General features: G+C 34.7%; 1 protein-coding gene across 1 annotated transcript in view; it reads left to right on the top strand.

Moving 5' to 3' along the window:
• Positions 1–1,476: 1,476 nt before the first annotated feature.
• Positions 1,477–19,889, top strand: part of LOC129717649 (uncharacterized) — a 70,940-nt gene continuing 52,527 nt past the window's right edge. The window contains exon 1 of the mRNA XM_055667714.1: positions 1,477–1,797. Coding sequence (XP_055523689.1) covers positions 1,635–1,797 — 163 coding nt within the window. The 5' untranslated portion in view covers positions 1,477–1,634. The remainder of the gene's footprint in view (positions 1,798–19,889) is intronic.

Raw genomic sequence — 19,889 nt, 5'->3', positions numbered from 1 at the left:
AAAAGTGTTTATAATGATTCATAGTGATTTTACCGAAGCCCGTCTAGAAATTAACTTGGGCACTAGAGGGTTAACAACCGGGAAATTTGATAACGAACCATTAAAAAAGATGAAGAAAATCGGTTCAGTAGTTTTACCGCAATCGTAAACACGGCAGTCATTTTTTAGCAACACCATTCCAACAAAAACGCGTATAAAGTTTGAAGTATAGCTACTGCAGCCGTGACGAAGCGCACTTCAAATCGTTCTAACTTTCCCCTATTGCTCAGATCTCCATAAAAATTTGTGAAAATGTTCCCTAGAAGTTGTACTTAAAAATAATGCAACAAAAAATTTTCGATTTTTGAAAACTGAAAAGGTATATAACCCTTTAAACGTCTAGTGCCCAGTGCCGCCTTTAGACGGGTCTAAAAAGCTACAAGAAATACTTAAAAGATGTTCATAAAGATTTATAGTGATTTCACCGAAGTCCTCCTAAAAATTAACTTGGGCAATAGAGGGTTAAGGTCGTTAGTTATGTGTTGTAAATGATAATCTATTAATATATTGTGGTCTTTTTACGTGGTATCAAATAAGTTTAGCATTGTTGAATCTAATGAAAAGTGAATGAAGTGTAATAAAGTAAAAAAAATAGACTTTTGGTTATCTTGTACCTCAAAATTACTTGAACTATATTGCTTAGTCCTACGTCACCATTTCGTGCAAGCCTTAGGCTGTTTAACTTGTAGTATTTATTTCCACTTCGACTGTGATTTTCATTCCCAAAGTTTCAAAATATACCCATAGTTGTTCTAGTCACCAAATTCATTGCCTCTTGGTTAAACCGGAAATATCGCGGTAAGTGAATCAATGAACAGCTTTTCATACGATACACTTTTATCCCATTGTTGAAATAAATATTTTGATCACGCACAACTCGGTGCTATGCTTAATATTCCAAGCTGTCGCTTTTCGTTGAAAAATTTCTCTCCCTTGTTTGGTTCTGAGCCGTTTGTTTTGATACAGTAACGGTCAAACGATAAGTTGTGTACCAGGCGTCGCATTTGTCATGCTGGAGTTCTCATTTTCGACCATTTTTCATTACATGCTTGCTTACATTGCTGCTCTGGTCCAACGTTTATACTGCATAAATATATAGATGACAATTGGTTCTCGTGTCTTTTGTGAGATATTGCTTATTTCAAATACTTTGTAAGAGTTTCCGAAGTCTACAAAAAAACCGCTGCAGTTTTTAACAATATTAAGCTTCTATACATTGGCATTGACTAGTGAAATTACAGCTTTAGTGAAACATTGAGTTGTTTTAAAAATAAAAGATTAAATTCAAAATTTACTTGGCCGTCACTGTTTTGTTTCTTGTCTGTTTTGAAACCACCAGTCGGCTCCACCATTGGAACCGACATCCAATACAAACAATAAGAGACGTGAAACAATTGGAATGAAAGCACTTGCAAAAAAATATTGAGTTGAGTTATCTAGTGCAGGAATGCGTGATTTAAATGATATGCCTACAGGTTAAATTGTGATGAATTCGAAATGAGAATGAAGTCGCTTTCAAATTATCGGTCGGAAGCGAACCAATGTTCAGTAGCTTATACGCCCTCATTCATTGCGGATGAAACTACGAGTGCTCAATGTTGAAACGAAGTGGAATTTTGAATTATTCTGTGATAATGTACATATTAAATTCTGTGTTAGTTATAAGTATTCTGATTGTTCGCACAGTTGCTGGTGACAAAGCTGGTGATTCCTATTTGGCAGCGCTGAAAAACTCTCATGATATAAACGGCAACAAAGGTGATTATACATTTCTAATGTATGAGGAAAATTGAGAACTTAAAACTGCTAAAAATTCAACATCTTGGACCATTATTAACAAACTTGTGATTCACAGAGAATATGGTTTTATATATCATCGTTGATTTCCTGCAAATCGTATGATTTTTTATGTTCCTCTGTGATATCTTGATTATTAACAATAGTATTAGTTGATTTTTTTGACGTGGAACTACATCTTTGTTTCTATACTGGGCTACATTCTATAAAAATGGAAATGAAACTTACAAATTTTCCGTCAGATTTCAAACGATAATAACAGAATAACAACATGATGGATCAAATAAGTTTAGCATTGTTAAATCTAATGAAAAGTAAATGAAGTGTAATAATAACGGAATAACAACATGATGGATCACAATAACCAATATTTTGTTGGATTGATGAAATGGTGGACAATTTTGTAACAAGCTAGTTATCATTATTATTATTTCATTACTCAGCGGTAAAAATTGATAGAACGTTTCAAGGACAAGTTTACGCGAACGATGAACCAATCACATGCGAGCTTGTCTAGCACAGACGACAATTACAATGCGTCAACCTACTGTTAGAACCTAATCAAAACTAATGTCTTGAAAAAAAAACATGGCAGCAAAGGCAACAGTACTGTACAGTACAGATAGAGTAGAGTTCAAATGGTCTATCATTGCAGCGGTGCTTGTGTCGGTTCCTAGCGCAGTTTCCACGGCCTTATAAAGGAATTTTTTGCTGGATCTTGTTGATAATTTTGTTCTGATATTTTCCTATTAGTGAGCCCATTACGGCTTTGAAATTATTCTCAGAGTCAGATTCATATAATAAATCTGGTTTAATCAGAGTTTAATTGAACAAAACTACTCATTATGATAACATAAGTATCGTTGGATTAGAGAGATTTGGTTTTTTAAGAAATATAATTAATTTTGATTTAGACGCATTAGGAAAAAATTCGTTGTGCTCATTCAACATCAAGGATAAAAAAAACAGTATAGGCACGATACCACCAAGAGTAAACGAAATTCTTTCCAGTTTTATTAAATATATTTTACTAGTTGAACGTTCCCGGCGATGCTCGGGATCAAAGGTTTTAAATTTAAGAATCATTTATTATAATTCATTGCTGCTTTATCACAACTGACTTAAAAAATATTTCACATCTTATATGTTCATCATCACTTTAAATACTTCAATATTTTGAGAACAGAACACACATAAACTCCCAGCAAACAAATTGGTTCATATAACTCGCGCTCAACTCTGTTAAGTGAACCCTTATTTGGTTAAAAATGATCATAAAAGATGCATGAAATGCGCCTATGTGTACAAATCTGGAGGCCATATATATACATTGTAAAGAAAAATTGGTACGATTTTGTATAACTTCGCAGGTTATCTTAAATGGCTTCATTTGAAATTTTAAATTGCATTGTATACGACTTAGAGGAATGACGCATTTTACAATTTTATATGACACGTTAAATTGCTTCATATATAACCTTATATTGCGTTTTATAGGATTTAAATTTTATACGATATAAACAAATTTAATGTTGCATCTTATGGAATTTCAAACTTGGCATGCACATTTGAGCGATTTAGAATTAGCATCCTTATACGACTTCTGGTTTGCTGGGCTGGAAGTCGCCATATCGGATTTGCAAACGACGTATGGAGTTCCACTTTCGGAATTATTGAAATGGTTGGCCAAATACCACTTTAGGTTATTTTCCTGAAGCCGGAAGCCGCCGTTTTGGAAAATGTTGTGTGGAGTCATCCCAGTTTCGAATATATCTATACTGGGTGATATTCGGGCTATTTGACAATCGTTTACAGTAAAACCTCTTTTTAGGAAATTAAAGTAAGTAAGAAGAATTGAGCATGAACATTCATGCTTATTTCTCCTCTATAATGAAATCTAAAGAGATGCTTGTGATTTTTTTCAAAACGAAAAGGTTTGTTGGTGTCCAAGGAACACGTCTGAGAAGAAGTGAAGGTTTTCTGATAACTAACAATTGTGCTTTAATCCACAAAACTATGTAAAAATAAAAAATGACTTTTAATGCTCAAGTCGCCTGCTAATCTATGTTCAAACCAATGAAATGGGACCTTTCCTCCAGCTAAATGTTCCAAGATCTAGTTTGGGTAAATGTAAAAAAGAAAATCAAATCCAGTAATGTGTTACTATTCACTAATCTACGAATACATCAGAAATGTAAATTTTTTATGCTCGACTCGCACTGATTCAAAACATGGATTTTTCTGCAAAAAATATTTGGAAATGTTAAAGAAACAACGAACATTTTATTGAAAGAAAAATCACATGTCATCGTTCTGAATTTTGATCAAGATGCGATTTGAGCTTATGCTTAAAAAGTCAAAGCTTTGCATGTATTATATGTTTTTCAAAAAAAATCAAAGAAAGTATTTTAAGGTGTTTCTTTGTATGCAGAAAATCATCTTCAAAAATGTTCCGACATGCGTAGTTTTTTGAGTAATATGTCAACTTTTAGCAATAAGATACGTGTTATTTTTTCTCAAATGTCTTTCCTGAACATTAACTAACATTTTATTGGAAAACAATCACATATCATAGCTTTGAATTTTGATTTGCAGACAAATTGAGTCTAAATATTCATGATTTTGCACGTTTTACTTAGTTTTGTGAATAATATCTACAGGTAATCAGATACCTATCATTTCTTCACAAATGTCATTCCTGAACATGAACGAACATTTCATTGAAAAAAATCACATGTCATCGCTATGAATTATGATTTAGAGACGAATTAACCATAAAAATCTTAGTTTTGCATTTTTCACGTAGTTTTGTGATTATTATTTCGAGTTTTTGTAATCAAATACCTATTATTTTTACTCGAATGTCTTTCTTGAACATCAACGAACTTTTAATGAAAAAAAAATCACATGTCATCTCTTTGAGTTTTGATTTGGAGACGAATAGAGTATAAAATGTCACAATTTTGCATGTCTTACGTAGTTTCGTGAATAATATTTCAAGTTTTAGTAATTAGGTATTAATTATTTTTCCTCGAATGTCTTTCGTGAACATTAACAAACATTTTAATGAAAAATGGATCTAATGTCATCGCTATTAATTTTGGTTTAGAGGTAAATTTTGCACAAAAATTCACAATTTTGCATGTTTTACGTAGTTTTGTGAATAATATCTCAAGTTTTAGTAATCAGATACTAATTTTTTTCTCGAATGTCTTTCCTTAACATTACAAACATTTTAATGAATAAAGAATCACATGTCATTGCTTTGAATTTTGATTTAAACGCAAATTCAGCTTAAAAAGTCATAATTTTGCTTTTTTCTCGTAGTTTTCTGAATAATATCTCAAATTTTAGTAATCAACCATTAATTATTCTTCCTCAAATGTCTTTCCTAAACATTAACAAACATTTTAATGAAAAAAGAATCTTATATCATCGCTTCGAAATTTGATTTAGAGGTAAATTCAGTATAAAAAGTCACAATTTTGCATGTTTTACGTAGTTTTGTGGATAATATCTCAAGTTTTAGTAATCAAATACTAATTATTTTTCCTCGAATGTCTTTCCTGAACAAAACAAACATTTTAATGAAAAAAGAATCACATGTCATCGCTTTGAATTTTGATTTAGAGGCAAATTCAGCTTGAAAAGTCATAATTTTGCATGTTTTACGTAGTTTTGTGAATAATATCTCAAAATGTAGTAATCAGATACTAATTATTTTTCTCCAAATGTCTTTCCTGAACATCAGCGAACATTTTCGGGTTAAAAAACCTTTATGTCACCGCTTATTTTTCTGATTTAGAACGATTTTAAATGATAATGATTACTGTACACCACAGAGACGGAGGGAATAATATCAATAGGATCAAGCGTTACGGAATTCCATTTTTATATAGTAGATTAAATCAGAGACGCCTGAGAATGAAAATACGTCAGTTAATGAACAAACGAAATGATTCTGTCTGTGGACGCTGTATCCTTTGTAACTAAAAATCCCTTTATTTGCTGTGTTCAGTTCCACGTCACTATTCCATATAACTCCTAGGGCTGTGTACCTTGGAATATTTGAGCCGTTGAGAGCAAAAGTGGTACATGTGCCATTTTTACACTTTTTGAGTTTTTTACATATATTGATGCAGAACGCAATAATGTAATAGAATATCCAAGAAAAACCGAAATCTGATAACCTAAACCAAATTTATAGCCAACACAATTTTTGGTAATTAACATAATCACCATTTCGTTGAGAGCAAAAGTGGTACATGTTCAGTCTGTGCATGTTAGATGAATTGTAAGTCGAGGATCTTAGGATATAAAACAATCATGTCTTCAGCAAAATTGGTCAAGTGATTGAGTACTTTCAGATGAAGATCTGTCTGCTTTGTAATTTCCTCACTACAAGGCGCTAGTGTACCCATGACTATTTTGTAACAGAAAGCATTTTACCTATTTCAGCATCGACTCGTATGCTGTTACCAAATACACATACACTAGCGCCACGAAGGAACAGAATTACTTAAAAAACAGATCATCATTCTATAGTACTATTCTATAGTATCATCATTCTATAGTACTCAATCACTTGAACAACTCTGCTGAAAACATGAATGTTCTATGTCCTAAGATAAGAGAGCTATAATGCATCCTTCATGCTCACACTGGACATGTACCACTTTTGCTCTCAACGTTTTCTCGTTGTCATTATTTTTCCCATAGAACAAAAGTGGTACATGTTTTTCCATTGAAGTTTGTGTAAGTTTCTCAACCAGAACTCGTTACGCTTTCATGCACCGTCTTTTGAAACCTTTCCAGCAATGATTTAGTGCAGTTATGTTGTAATAAATTGTTGAAAATAATTTACTATTTGAGTGTTTTCGTTTATCGCGTCTCCTGAAAAATTTACTTAATGGCACATGTACCACTTTTGCTCTCAATGGCTCATTTCTAACTTGAATATTAACTCTGTTTCGGTGTTTTACTAGATAATCACCGCATTATTGTCACTATGTAATTATTTGGATGATTTGTGCTAAAATGCACTATTATCAACAACACATTAAACTGATAATAGCTCGAAAATTTAAAAAGCTGTTCACGAGTAGAATTAAATGCTTGAAAATAATGATGAGAGTTTGTTTCATCCCAATCAGCCAAAAATATCAAGATTATAACATATCTTGTTATTTTGTTGTCAACTTTTTGTATCAACTTGTGTTCTAATCTCGGTCACTCAATGATTATTACAAATTATAGCAAGTTTTGTAAGGTTTTTAGCAAAAAAAAGATCAGAATTAGTTAGAATGCACAATGTTTTGTTAATTGAATAACAAATTTTGTTATAAATATGCTTAAAAACACTCTTTTGAACATTCAAGTGTATGATAACAGAATTTGATAAAATTCTGCACTTTTTATCATTCTGGCATATAAAAAAATTACACTATTACAGGCTTTGTTATTTATATAAAGTTCCGATATATTTGTGTTACGTGTTTGTTATAATCGTTTGATCGGGATTGCAACCTCCACCACTCCACTCTACAAACAAAACGTTTCACCGAAGAAAATTTCGCTACGTTTGAATCAGTACGACAGCGATGCCTGATTGGAAGATATGTCTACAAATGGAAGACATTTACCCTGCGGTGAAGACATGTTTGTTATTGAAGACAAATGGAAGAAATTCAAAAATATGTGAAGACATTTGAAAATATGTGAGATGACCCGCATTTTGGCAGAGACGGTGACCTTTTTTTTTGCTCGACAGTTTTCGATTGGCCGGTAACTTTTTCAGTTTTTGGTCGTTCCTAACGAACCGTCTCGGGTTGGAAGATATGTAAGACATTTTTTATTACAACGTGAAGACATTTGGAAAAATGACCTGGCATCCCTGCAGTACGACAACATAGTACACCTCAAGCGGTTGATCTGGAGATTATTGATAAGTTAAACGAGGTGTAGCTCCTGATTGGTCAAAACATACCCTTCTTTGGAACGAGGATATGTATCTTGAAATCGATCCGGGACAGAACAAGACACCGCTCTCTATCATATATAATCCGTTCGCTGATGAATTGTCCTTCCTCAATATTTATCTAGGCCATTCAAGAACTTTCAAGTCTGACGTTCGTGTAACACCATTCATGATGGCCACCAGCGAAACAATGCGCCGGGATCAACGAGAGCCTAAACCCGAACATATCCGATGTTTCTAACGATGAGCGTAAATGAAGCTCGATGGCCGAATCTGCTTGCAATACTCCACAAGCTTCCGAACGAGTCCAATGATGCTGAAATAACCGACATCTTGCAACATCTGACCGCTTTACAATGAACCACACTACTGAATGAAGATCCTGTGACGGGTTGTGATAACTTTCATAAACTGGTTAACGTTTTTATGAAGTCACTTCTATCAATATCGTATAGCTCTTTTAGAGATTACTATGTCGTTGACTATTTTAAACGAATAGAATTTCAGCACCACGGCAGTCCTCATGCTTATATACTTTTATGGTTGGTCAACGATCCTCGTGAAGACTTACCAGAGAACATGCTTCGCTATAGAGAGAGAAAGAGAAAGAGAGAGAGAGAGAGAGAGAGAGAGAGAGAGAGAGAGGGATGAAACAATGGTGCTCTTAGGCCCAAACGTGTTAAAACTTTTCAGGAAGAGGATCAAAAGAAGGACATTCACGAATTCTCAAAGATTTCAAATTTAAACCTTAATAACCAATAATATGATTGAAGACTGGATAGACTCTAAGGCTAATTTCAATGTTCCTTTAAAAATGATTGAATCCAATCCTAAAGTCCTAAAGTCATATTTTATGCAGTTAGCTTTAAAATGGGCGATCTAACTAACTAACTGTAACAAACGTTGTTAATCTATACTGGGTACCTGGTCACTGTTGTATAGAAGGAAATAAAAAAGCTGATTGGTTCTTCAACAGCATTCGTCGGGCCAGAGCCATTCTGTGGGGTATTTTCATGCTGTTTGAAATCTGAGCTCAGAGGCTGGTACTCAATGACGATTGATATTAACTGGAGGGCTTCCTCCAAAGCAAGATAATCTAAAGCTTAGATTCATTACACCATGTAATAGAATCACACGGAACCTACTCAGTATGAATGAATCTGATCTGATTTAATTAACTAGACTAATGTTGTTTTTCTGTAGTACAATCTACGTTGCCAATGATACTGCCGGTTGCTGGTTGAATTTATATGTGATGGGACAAAATATGCGAGTACTTTTAAAATGTACCCGCATATTTTGTCCTTTTTTCAAGTTATATAACGTAAAACCAATTCCATCCATGGTTTTTTGTTCTCAACGATAAACTTGTGGTGCCATGAAACTGTTATGGTCATTGGTTCTGGATGTAATTGCTGGAAATCCGAAAATTCACGGATAATATTAAATCGCCGTTTTCTCCACATGTTGTTTTTCATTATGGGACAGTTATCCGGGTACCGGCAGTGTAATTTTGAAGTAAAAACCTCGGAGCACTTACTTTGTCAATGCAGTGCATTGATTCATTGTATTCTTGGAAAAGGTGTCCTTACGCCTAACGATATATGGTATGCTGAACTAATGAAGGTAAGAAACTTCATCAAAGTAATACCTTCTTGGGGTGAAATGCCAAGTCTGGGGGCGACTATCACTGATACTCATAGTGATAGAACGAACTGACATCACCGACAAACTGACATGAAACTAGATTCTGAAATTTGATCAAAAATCTGCAACCGTCATTTTAAAATGCAGCGATCGCTTATGTCAAAATTGGCTGTCAACCGACGTGACGTTTGATATGACGGAATGCTGATCAGTAATCTACAGGGATGCCAGGTCATTTTTTCAAATGTCATCACGCATCACGAAACATGTCATCACACATTATTAATATGTGAACACATCTTTACTGAAATTTTTACAGTTACCTAACATCATAGTAAACACACTAAATCGTGTTCAACTAATCCGCCGACTATTAGGCTTTCACGTCTTCATACGAGCTCAAATGTCTTCCAAATAAAGACGAGCCTTCACATCTGGCATCTCTGGTCATCTGTAGTACGGTAGAGTTGTTGCGCGAACCCAAGTATGTGTGGCGCTAGTGTTGTAACGTATTTAGATTTGAATTTTTGAGCAGAATAATCGTACATTTTTGTTCAAGGATTAATGTCAGTTTGTCGGTGCTGACATTGCATATAAAGTAACACGGAGTACACCACAATATATCTAACTAGAAGTAGCAGTGGTCGTTAGCTCCTACATGATACAAACTGGAGCTGAAACAAAGCCTTCCTCCCTAGCACAGCCGACGTTAACGTATTCAAACGATTTGCCTTTATAGCCGATTTGTTGTTGTTGTTTTACTCGCTCTAGTTCACAAAGACACGCCTACTGTAAAATTAACATCCAATATAAAAGCAAGCTAATGCCGAAGTTTAGTCTTCATAGTTTATCTGATTACTGTAGCGAGGCAGTCTAATACATTTTTGTAAAATTTCTCCAATTTTTTCAAAGTTCAATCAAATTTGATCCAGCGAGTTTTAAAATGCCTAAAACTCACCTAAATAAATATAATAAAGATAAACAGAATTTAAGGTGAATTACCATAGACTTAAAAAGCTTAATGAAAGCCCAAAAAATTATTTTCAACGATGGTTATAATAATCATCGTTGAAAATAATTATGATTATAGTTGAAAATATTTATGATTATGATTATGTACCATGTGGTGTCTCAAAAAATAACTACTAGAATAATTATTCATCACATACTACGTCTATGTTTATTAGGGTGTCAGCGAAAAGAGTCATGCCAAATTTTAAAAACCGACCACGTACATCTTGTTTATTGGCCCAAAAAAGTAGCTCTGCGAAATTTCAGATCAATCGGATATGATTTAGGGGTGCTTAAAAGAGCTCAAAGCTGTGATTTTTGACCCTAGGAAATTTGCCAAGGATAGATAAACAGGGAGAAATTCGACGGTCAGAAAATCACAACTTTGAACGCTTTGAGGCATCCCTAAGTCATATTCGATTGAGCTGGAATTTCGCATAGTCCATTTTTGGGCCAATAAACAAAATTTACATGATCGGCTTTTGAAATTCGATGATGATTTTTTTCCATACAGTCATTATCACCCTAATGTCTATGTTTAAAGTAAACCCATTAATATTATTTGCTAAACATTCGTGAATATACCTATATGAACAAGTTATAAGCTATGTTTATGTTAGATAAAGTTCAATTGCGTGCATTGCTATAACAGGAAAGTGTTTCAAGCAGAGGTTTTTGCAATCATTGAATGTGCGAATGTGTGTCTGCCTGAAAAATACAAACATGCAAATACAGTCGAATCCCTTTATAGCGACATCGCAAGGGACTGTCGTTATAGCGAAATGTCGCAATAATACGAAGAATGTTTGCATATGTAGAACAGAAGGTACCGTTGAGAATGTCGTTATAGATTCAGCAATGTCGCTATAGAGAGATTCGACTGTACTATTGTCGTAATAAAGAATGACAAGTATTAGTTTTGGTATGCCGTTATGGAGGAAGGTCGTGATAGCGAAATGTCGCAATAAAACGAAGAATTTTAGTATAAAACAGAAGGGACTGTTGAGAATGTCGCTCTAGCGAGATTTGTCGCTATAAAAAGTGTCGTTATAGAGGGATTCGACTGTATTTGTATTTTCTCTGACAGTCAACTAGCGCTGAAAGCACTTGATGCTTATAAATGTACATCCAAGATTGTCTTTGAATGTATTCTCACATTGCGACAGCTGTGTCAAACAAACTCAGTAAATTTGTATTGGGTTCCAGGACATTGTGGCATTAGTGGGCATGAAAAGGCAGACGAACTTGCAAAACATGGATCTAACTCACAGTTTATCGGCCCAGAACCTTTCTGCGGTATATCAAACACTTAAACGCTGGGAGGAACAAAAGGTGATAACCAATTGGTTGGATGTCAAAAAGTGTTCCCAATCTAAAAGATTTATAACACCAAACGAGAATCATTCAAAAAAGCTCCTAGAGCTCAACAAAAAAGCTCTTTGTACATACGTCGGCTTAGTGACGGAGCACTGTCCGAGTAGATATCATAATAAGAAGACGAACGAACACCAACAAATATCCAGTGTGGTTTAATCCACAATTGAAGAACCTAAAAAATAGAAAACAAAAAGCACATAAAATATACAAAAAAATAAACAATAGCGAAAATCTTCAAAATTACCAAGAAATTTGCTGTCAACTTGACGCAGCCATTAAAATTGCACATGAAGAACATAATCGTAAAATCGAACATCAAATCAAGTCTTGCCCTAAGAACTTCTTTAATTACGTAAAAACCAAACTAAAAAGTAACAACTTTCCATCACGAATGCATCTTGACAGTAATATAGGACAAACTAGTAATGAAATATGTAGTCTTTTTGCCACTTTTTTTCAAGAAATTTACACCACATATGAAGAAACAGATCGCGACCGCGAATACTTCTCGTATTTTCCTGAATTGTCGAATTCTTTATCTGTCAATCAAATATCTGAATTCGAAATTCAAAACGCACTTAAAAATTTAGACGCTACGAAAGGTCCTGGACCTGACAGAATAGCTCCAATTTTTCTCAACAACTTGGCAGAAGAACTATCTACACCCTTACAACACCTTTTTAACATGTCCCTGAAGAATGGAATTTTCCCAGAACTCTGGAAAACTTCATATTTAGTGCCAATTTTCAAATCTGGCGCTAAATCTGACATTCGTAATTATCGTGGAATTGCCATTATTTCATGCATTCCAAAATTATTTGAATCAATAATTAATGAAAAAATCTTTCAACAAGTAAAACACCAAATTACAACTCAACAGCACGGCTTTTACAAAGGCCGATCAACTACCACAAATCTTTTGGAATTCATAACTTTCACTCTGACTGTAATGGACAACGGTAACCACGTAGAAGCTCTTTATACGGACTTTAGCAAGGCATTTGACAGAATCGACATACCATTATTGCTCTTCAAGCTCGAAAAATACGGAACTGAAACAAAATTTTTGGAATGGCTGCAGTCATACTTAACAAAACGAACACAAATAGTCCGCTTTCAAAATTCCTTTTCAAACCCAATAGAAGTAACTTCTGGGGTTCCTCAAGGTTCCCACCTGGGCCCTCTTCTTTTTATATTATACGTAAATGACATTTCCTTTCTTCTTAAGTCAATACATGTGCTTGTATATGCTGATGACATGAAGCTCTTTATAGAAATAACCAATGCAGAAGACTTCGAAATATTTCAGAATGAAATTAATGTTTTCTACACTTGGTGCATCAAAAGCCTATTACAACTCAACATTAAAAAATGTAATTCAATAGCCTTTAGCAGAAAAACAGTAACACCACCTACAAACGTTTTCTTAGGAAACCAACCAGTAGAAAAATGCAAAATCGTAAGGGACCTAGGCGTAATCAAATATCTTAAAATAACAATATAGTTCACTGTCGAATTTCCCATATATTCCCGTGAAGACAGACAGGGAACACCCCCTCTTGTGGTGAAAAAGGTAACTAAACTCATTGCACAGTGGTAGAGTAAGGCAATTTAGGCGGACATAGGCTTTTCGTTGCGATTTTGGTTTGCGGTTTAAAGCCATAGTTTTTGTAAAAAGTTGTTTCTTATACATAGTCCTCGATTCATGTGCGAATGAAAATAAGGGTGGTCCTAATATCAACGAAATAAAACATTCTTTGGCAAACTTGTAGACCAACTAATTCTAAGTAACTTTGTAAAAAAACTTTTTTGTAGACATAAAATTTGGTTTCCAAAAACAGTCTTTTCGCTCTATTTTTTCAATTCAAATTTAAAAACAAAGTTTTCTTCGGTAACTTTAATAAAAAATACGCCAATTTTGACGAAAAAACATTGTCGATATATTATACAGATGAAAAGTTTTCACTATTTCTATTTTAAAAATAGGCCCTTTTGATATATTGATGTCTCCGTTTAGGGCAAACATAAATAATATTTTTTGGTATCATTTGATAGAACAAATATTGTATAAATATTGTGAAGAAATACCGAAAGTTGCTTAAAATTAGTTGATCTACAACTGTGCCGATGAATGTATACATTTATTTATGCAAATAAAAAGTTAGTTTTTTCATTTAGTCGATTTCAGGACCACCCTAATTTTCATTTGCACATAAAAAATAGACTAAATATAAGAAACAAGTTCTTAGAAAAAAATTTTACTCTAAAACCACAAAATCGCATCGAAAAACTCGTGTCCGCCTACATTGCCTTACTGTACCACTGTGCATTGTTGTTGAATTTCTGTGAGCGTGTGACATTCTCACACACGAAACTGAATTTACTCAATTTTAGATTTAGTTGACTCAATTTCATACTTTCACAGAAAAAAATATGTTGCAGATTTCGTGCGTATATTGTTTGTATGTAAAACTAACGCCATTCCGGGAGTTAAATATTGATAATATAATAGATGTAGCTTATCGAGGCACGAAGAAGAAATATTCAAATAATCAGGCCACGACGTGTAAATGGTAAACTAATCCCAAGTTGCTATATACGTGGTTCCCTGTGTAACTTCACTAGCTCAGATCCATCACGGGAAGCAACTACGAAATGTGCGGCCGTCAAGCTCAAGCTCAATAATCAGGCCACGAAGTGTACAATTAAATGAATATTTCAATTACCTCGTGAAAAAGATAAAAGGAGAAACCGCACAATGGTTGTCAATAGTCGTATATGGTTGTTGTGCAACTTTTAGCTTAGATAACACTTGAATGTTCTATCAATTTAACAATTTAAGTATGGATACATATCATGTTGTAATTGGTTTAAAAGCTTTATTATGTTATATATAAAAGATATTCAACAAAACAAACATAATTAGTGATAACAACTGTTATGCAAAAACTATTATTTAATGTTTAGTTTTCTTCGTTTTGAAAGTATTTTTTGTTTTTTTTTTATCCCTCCGAATTTTTTGCTCTCGAGTTCTAATCTTCGTATTCATCACTTGCAGCTTTGCTTTAATCAGCATATTTATGTATTTACTAGCTGACCCGGCAAACTTCGTCCCGCCTATTTTTGTGTTTAATTCAATAATTTTCAACATTACAAATTCATTGATTTCTTGCGATTTGTTTATATCGCTCGAAATTATTGGTTTTATCGGAATGACAACATCCTCGACTTTTGCCTTTAGTACATCACCTCTATTCCGAAAACACTCATATTGGGTGGTATTCAGTTATTTTCGTTGTTTTCCAGAAACTGAAAGTGGTCATCTTCGAATTCAATATGGTGTCCAGGGTCAATGCTTGGCTTCTTTACATTATTTCGATTACGGAAATATTCATATGCAGTAGTATTCGGCTGTTTCCCAGAAGTTGCCATCTTACAATTCAAAATGGTGTCTGAGGTCAATTTTTAGCTCCATGCATCATTCTGGTTACAGAAACACTCATATTGGGTGGTATTTGGTCCCTTTAGGCTATTGTTTTTGGAGACAATTTCTGGCCCCTGAGCGTCATTCTGGTTAAAGAAACACCAATAATAGGTGTTATTTAGTCATTTTCGGCTGTTCTACAGAAACCGGAAGTCACCATCTTAGAATTCAAAATGTTGTCTGTGGTCGATTCTAGCTCCTGTGTATCATTCTGGTATCGAAACATCTTATATTGGATGGAAATCGGCCGGTTGAAGAAATACCAATATTGGGTGTTATTTGGTTATTTTCGGCAGTTTCCCATTCACCGGAAGTCGTCATTTTACAATTCATAATGTTATCTGAGGTCGATTTGTAGCTTCAGTGCATCATAACAATCCCGGAAATACCCATAATGAGTGTTATTTGGTCTTTTGCCACTGTTGTTTAGGAACCGGAAGTCGCCATATTGGATTTCAAAATGGCATTTGGAGACAATTTCTGGCCTCTGAGCATCATTCTGGTTAAAGAAACACCCATATTTGGTTGTATTTGGGTCATTTTCGGCAGTTTTCCAGTCACCAAAAGTCGCCATTTTACTACTCAAAATGTTGTCTGAGGTCGATTTGTAGTTTCAGATTTCGGAAATACCCATATTGGATGGTATTTGGTCATTTCTCGCTGTTTCTCTGAAACCGGAAGTCGCCATCTTGGATTTCTAAATGGTATTCAGAGACAATTTCTGGCCTCTGAGCGTCATTCTAGTTAAAGAAACATCCATATTGGTGGTATTTGGTCATTTTCCTCTTTTTTTCCAATCACTGGAAGTCGCCATCTTACAATTCAAAATTTTGTCTGATTTTTCAAAAACCGGAAGTTGCCATCTTGGATTTCAAACTGGCATTTCGAGACAATTTCTGGCCTCTGAGCGTCATTCTGGTTAAAAAAACACCAAAATTAGGTGGTATTTGGTCATTTTCGGCAGTTTCCCAGTCACCGGAAGTCGCCATTTTACAACTCAAAATATTGTCGGAGGTCGACAAACGTACAAACCGTGGAACACCACCCATGGATTGCCTTATGCATAGGTGAACTTTATTATTATGAAATATTCGGCCGAGTTCACTTCACAATAAAATGTGAATTTTTTTCAGTGTACCCATTAGGGTAATATTATTGTCAAAAGTTACTCTATTTCGCATGTCGTGTAGAACAAAATCAGAAGTGGCGCACCTAGCGGTCGAAAAGGTGACTAACGCGTCTGTCATTTTCAATTTGTCTTCATAATTTCACGTAAGTGAACTATATTGGTATTTAATATATTTGGCGTAATCTTAGACTCCAAACTTACATTCATAGAACATTATAATACAATTATCAACAAAGCAAATAGTATGCTGGGCTTTATAAAACGCTTCGGCCACAATTTTCAAGACCCATATACAATCAAACTATTATATATTACATACGTCCAACCAATTCTGGAATACTGTAGCATTGTATGGAATCCCTATATTGCCACACATGAAGAACGCATTGAATCTGTCCAAAAACAATTTCTTTTGTACGCGCTTCGTAAGCTAAATTGGACATCATTTCCCTTACCATCATATGAAGCACGCTGCATGCTTATAGACATACAAGCACTTAAAGAACGCCGCGATCTTTCAATGCTTTATTTTATCAATGACATTATTTCTCAACGCGTGCAATCTACTCAATTATTATCACAACTAAATTTTTATGCACCCAGTCGTCAATTAAGAAATCGTAAAATATTTTCGGAAAATTCTCACAGAACAAACTACTCAAAAAATGGCCCAATAAATCGCATGATGCGTCACTATAATCAGCACTGCGAAAATATCGACATCACCATGGGCAGAAATCAAATAAAAAAACGACTAACTACTGAAAATAATTCATAGAATATAAGAAAACATTGTATTATTATAACTGTAGTCTACATTTGCTTGACGAAATAAATAAATAAATAAATAAATAAATAAATAAATAAATTTAAAGAACATTGGCCGGTCAGGATGATATCTGTCGCTTTTGTTATATGGAAAGCGAGACATCGGAACATCTGCTGTACAGTTGTGGTGCATTATTCAAATGCAGATCAAGGTTGTTTGGCAGTGGCTGTTTACAGCCCAAAGAGATTTGGTCTTCGAATCCTGCGAAGGTGATTGGCTTCATAAACCATATTTTACCTGACTGGGAGCGTGTCGGAGCAGGTACAACAAAGACCCGTTTAAAATATACAAATAATCCGAAGTTATAAGTTGACATGCCTCAAATCTCAAATATCTTGGAAAAGATAAAAATATGAGGTCTTATTTATTTATTCATTTATTATTTTAACGAGGTTTTAACCATGTGTTGGTCATTAGCCTCGATATGAGGTTTTAAATTATACAACTTGCTCATAATATGTTCCGAAAAGCTCCAATGAGAATGGAAAGTCATGAAATTTTAAGTTTTAGAGGCAATAAAATAAGAATTCATTTAAGAAGGTGTCATCCAAAAAATAATCTTAAGTGTTTTATTTGACATTTTCGACCACCCCTCTCCCATAATAAGGTTTAGTAAGATTCTGCAGTATCCCCCTTCACAACAAATATAACGTAGGATTTTCTCGATTCCCCCTCTTTCCCTTTCGTAAACATTCGTAAAAAATCTGAAGATTTTGATTGATCTAGTTTGAGGATTAGAGTGTAAATTGAATTGTTTGATTCAGGTCAAAAATTTGCTATTTTTTTTCAGGGTTATCCGATCCGGACCATATTCTGATGGTTCAAATACAGTTTAAATCTTTTAAATAGGTCGTCGATGAGCATATGTTGCCTACAAAACAATATCTACTATGATTCATGTTCGTTCTGGGAGTGGTAATCAATTTTTTTTTGTATGAGATATTTTCCCTCAAACTTGAAAAGGGCGTAACCTAAAAATTAGTCCAAGGATGATTTTCAAATTTGGCTCACACAAACAGTAATACTTAAACCACAAGAGGGAGCTGCGTAGCCGTAAGGTTACAGAGTCCGCTTTGTCAAGTGCATGGTCGTGGGTTCGAATCTTAGTAGAATCAAGCCATTCGATGTCAAAAAGGACTTTAAGCATGGGATTATTCTCAGGCTCCCCACCAGTTACCCTTCCTTTACGCTGGAATCAACAATACCTTCGCGTGACTTCCTCTTAACAAAAATAAGTCCCTCTTATCAATAAAACTGGCCAGAAGGCCGCTCGACGAAACTTCTCCAGGGAATTATAATTGGTGATATTTGGCAGGAGGTCGTTCCTCGGCTCGGTATAGGAGAACAGTAAGCGTGTTAAAGGAAAGGTAGCACATTACACAAAAGCACTGATAAAAAATAAAAATAAGCATGCACTTCTCGATAGCGGTATTGTTAATAATAGAAGTGCGGGATAGATCAACGATTCTGGTCGTAGTGAGGAAGTCCATACATGACAAAATAAACACAAAATAGAAGTGAATAAGCTATTGTAAAAACAACGAAACAAATTTTCGGGTTGTTATGTGCAAGTAATCATGTTCTATAAATGTTACCCGCACTATCAAAGTTTGTCGCGTTTACGGTATGTCGAATTCAACGCTGAGATCACACATTCACATTCTGCCAACCAACCAGAGTACCGGTATCAGTAGTCTCATATGAACGGGCCATGGTTCCGGTTTGTGAACCATCATTGATCTCTCGAAAAACCATGGTTCATTTTAGTGGGATATATTTTGAATCCTTCCGCCTAGAAAAAGTATATTCATCTTAAGGTTCAATACATGGATTACGAAAAAACATACACACAAGTAAGACCCTCAATCAAATCAAACAACTTCTCGAGCATATTGTGGAGCTGTTTTGCCTTTATTCAAGAGAGGTATAGCAATCACTTGCAAAACCGAAGAAATAAAAGCGGTTTAACGGGCCGAATGTTGTATACGTAACGCTCTCTAAACTAACTCACTTTTCTCAAATGGCTGGACCGATTTTCACGAAATAAGTGTTAAATAAAAGGGCTAGTTACCCAATAGGTCCCTATTAAAATTCTTTGTTTTCGGACTGTTACTTTATGCGGTATGTAATAAAATTTGAAAATCACGAAACTTCTTTATCACAGAAATTAGGCTATCGATTTGAATAACCTTGGTGTTAAGCCGACGATAAGTTGGCCTCAAAATTAGGAATGTTACGGATATCCGCATAAAAATTGACGTCCGCTTACGTATCCGCATCCGCACCATGTATCACGAGAAATCATGCAGATGTTGAAACAAAATATCGCTCTATACAATTTTGTAGTAAAATTTTATTTGGTGTATTTGCTGCTTGCTTCAATAGCTTTTGCACTGGAATGTTATTTGTCATGCGAAATAAGCGAAATAAGAGATGTTTCGGATATCCGCATCCGTACATGCGGAACATCCGCTTGAAAATTTACATCCGCATCCACATCTACATCCGTAATCACACATCTGCATCCGCATCCGCATCCGCGTCCGCATCCGCATCCGCATCTGCAGATGTCTGAAAAATCACATCCGTAACATCCCTA

This window comes from Wyeomyia smithii, chromosome 1 (assembly GCF_029784165.1).
Source record: "Wyeomyia smithii strain HCP4-BCI-WySm-NY-G18 chromosome 1, ASM2978416v1, whole genome shotgun sequence".
Taxonomy (NCBI): Eukaryota; Metazoa; Arthropoda; class Insecta; order Diptera; family Culicidae; genus Wyeomyia; species Wyeomyia smithii.
Note: the sequence above shows the minus strand (reverse complement) of the source record. Positions and strands in the feature narration are given on the sequence as shown.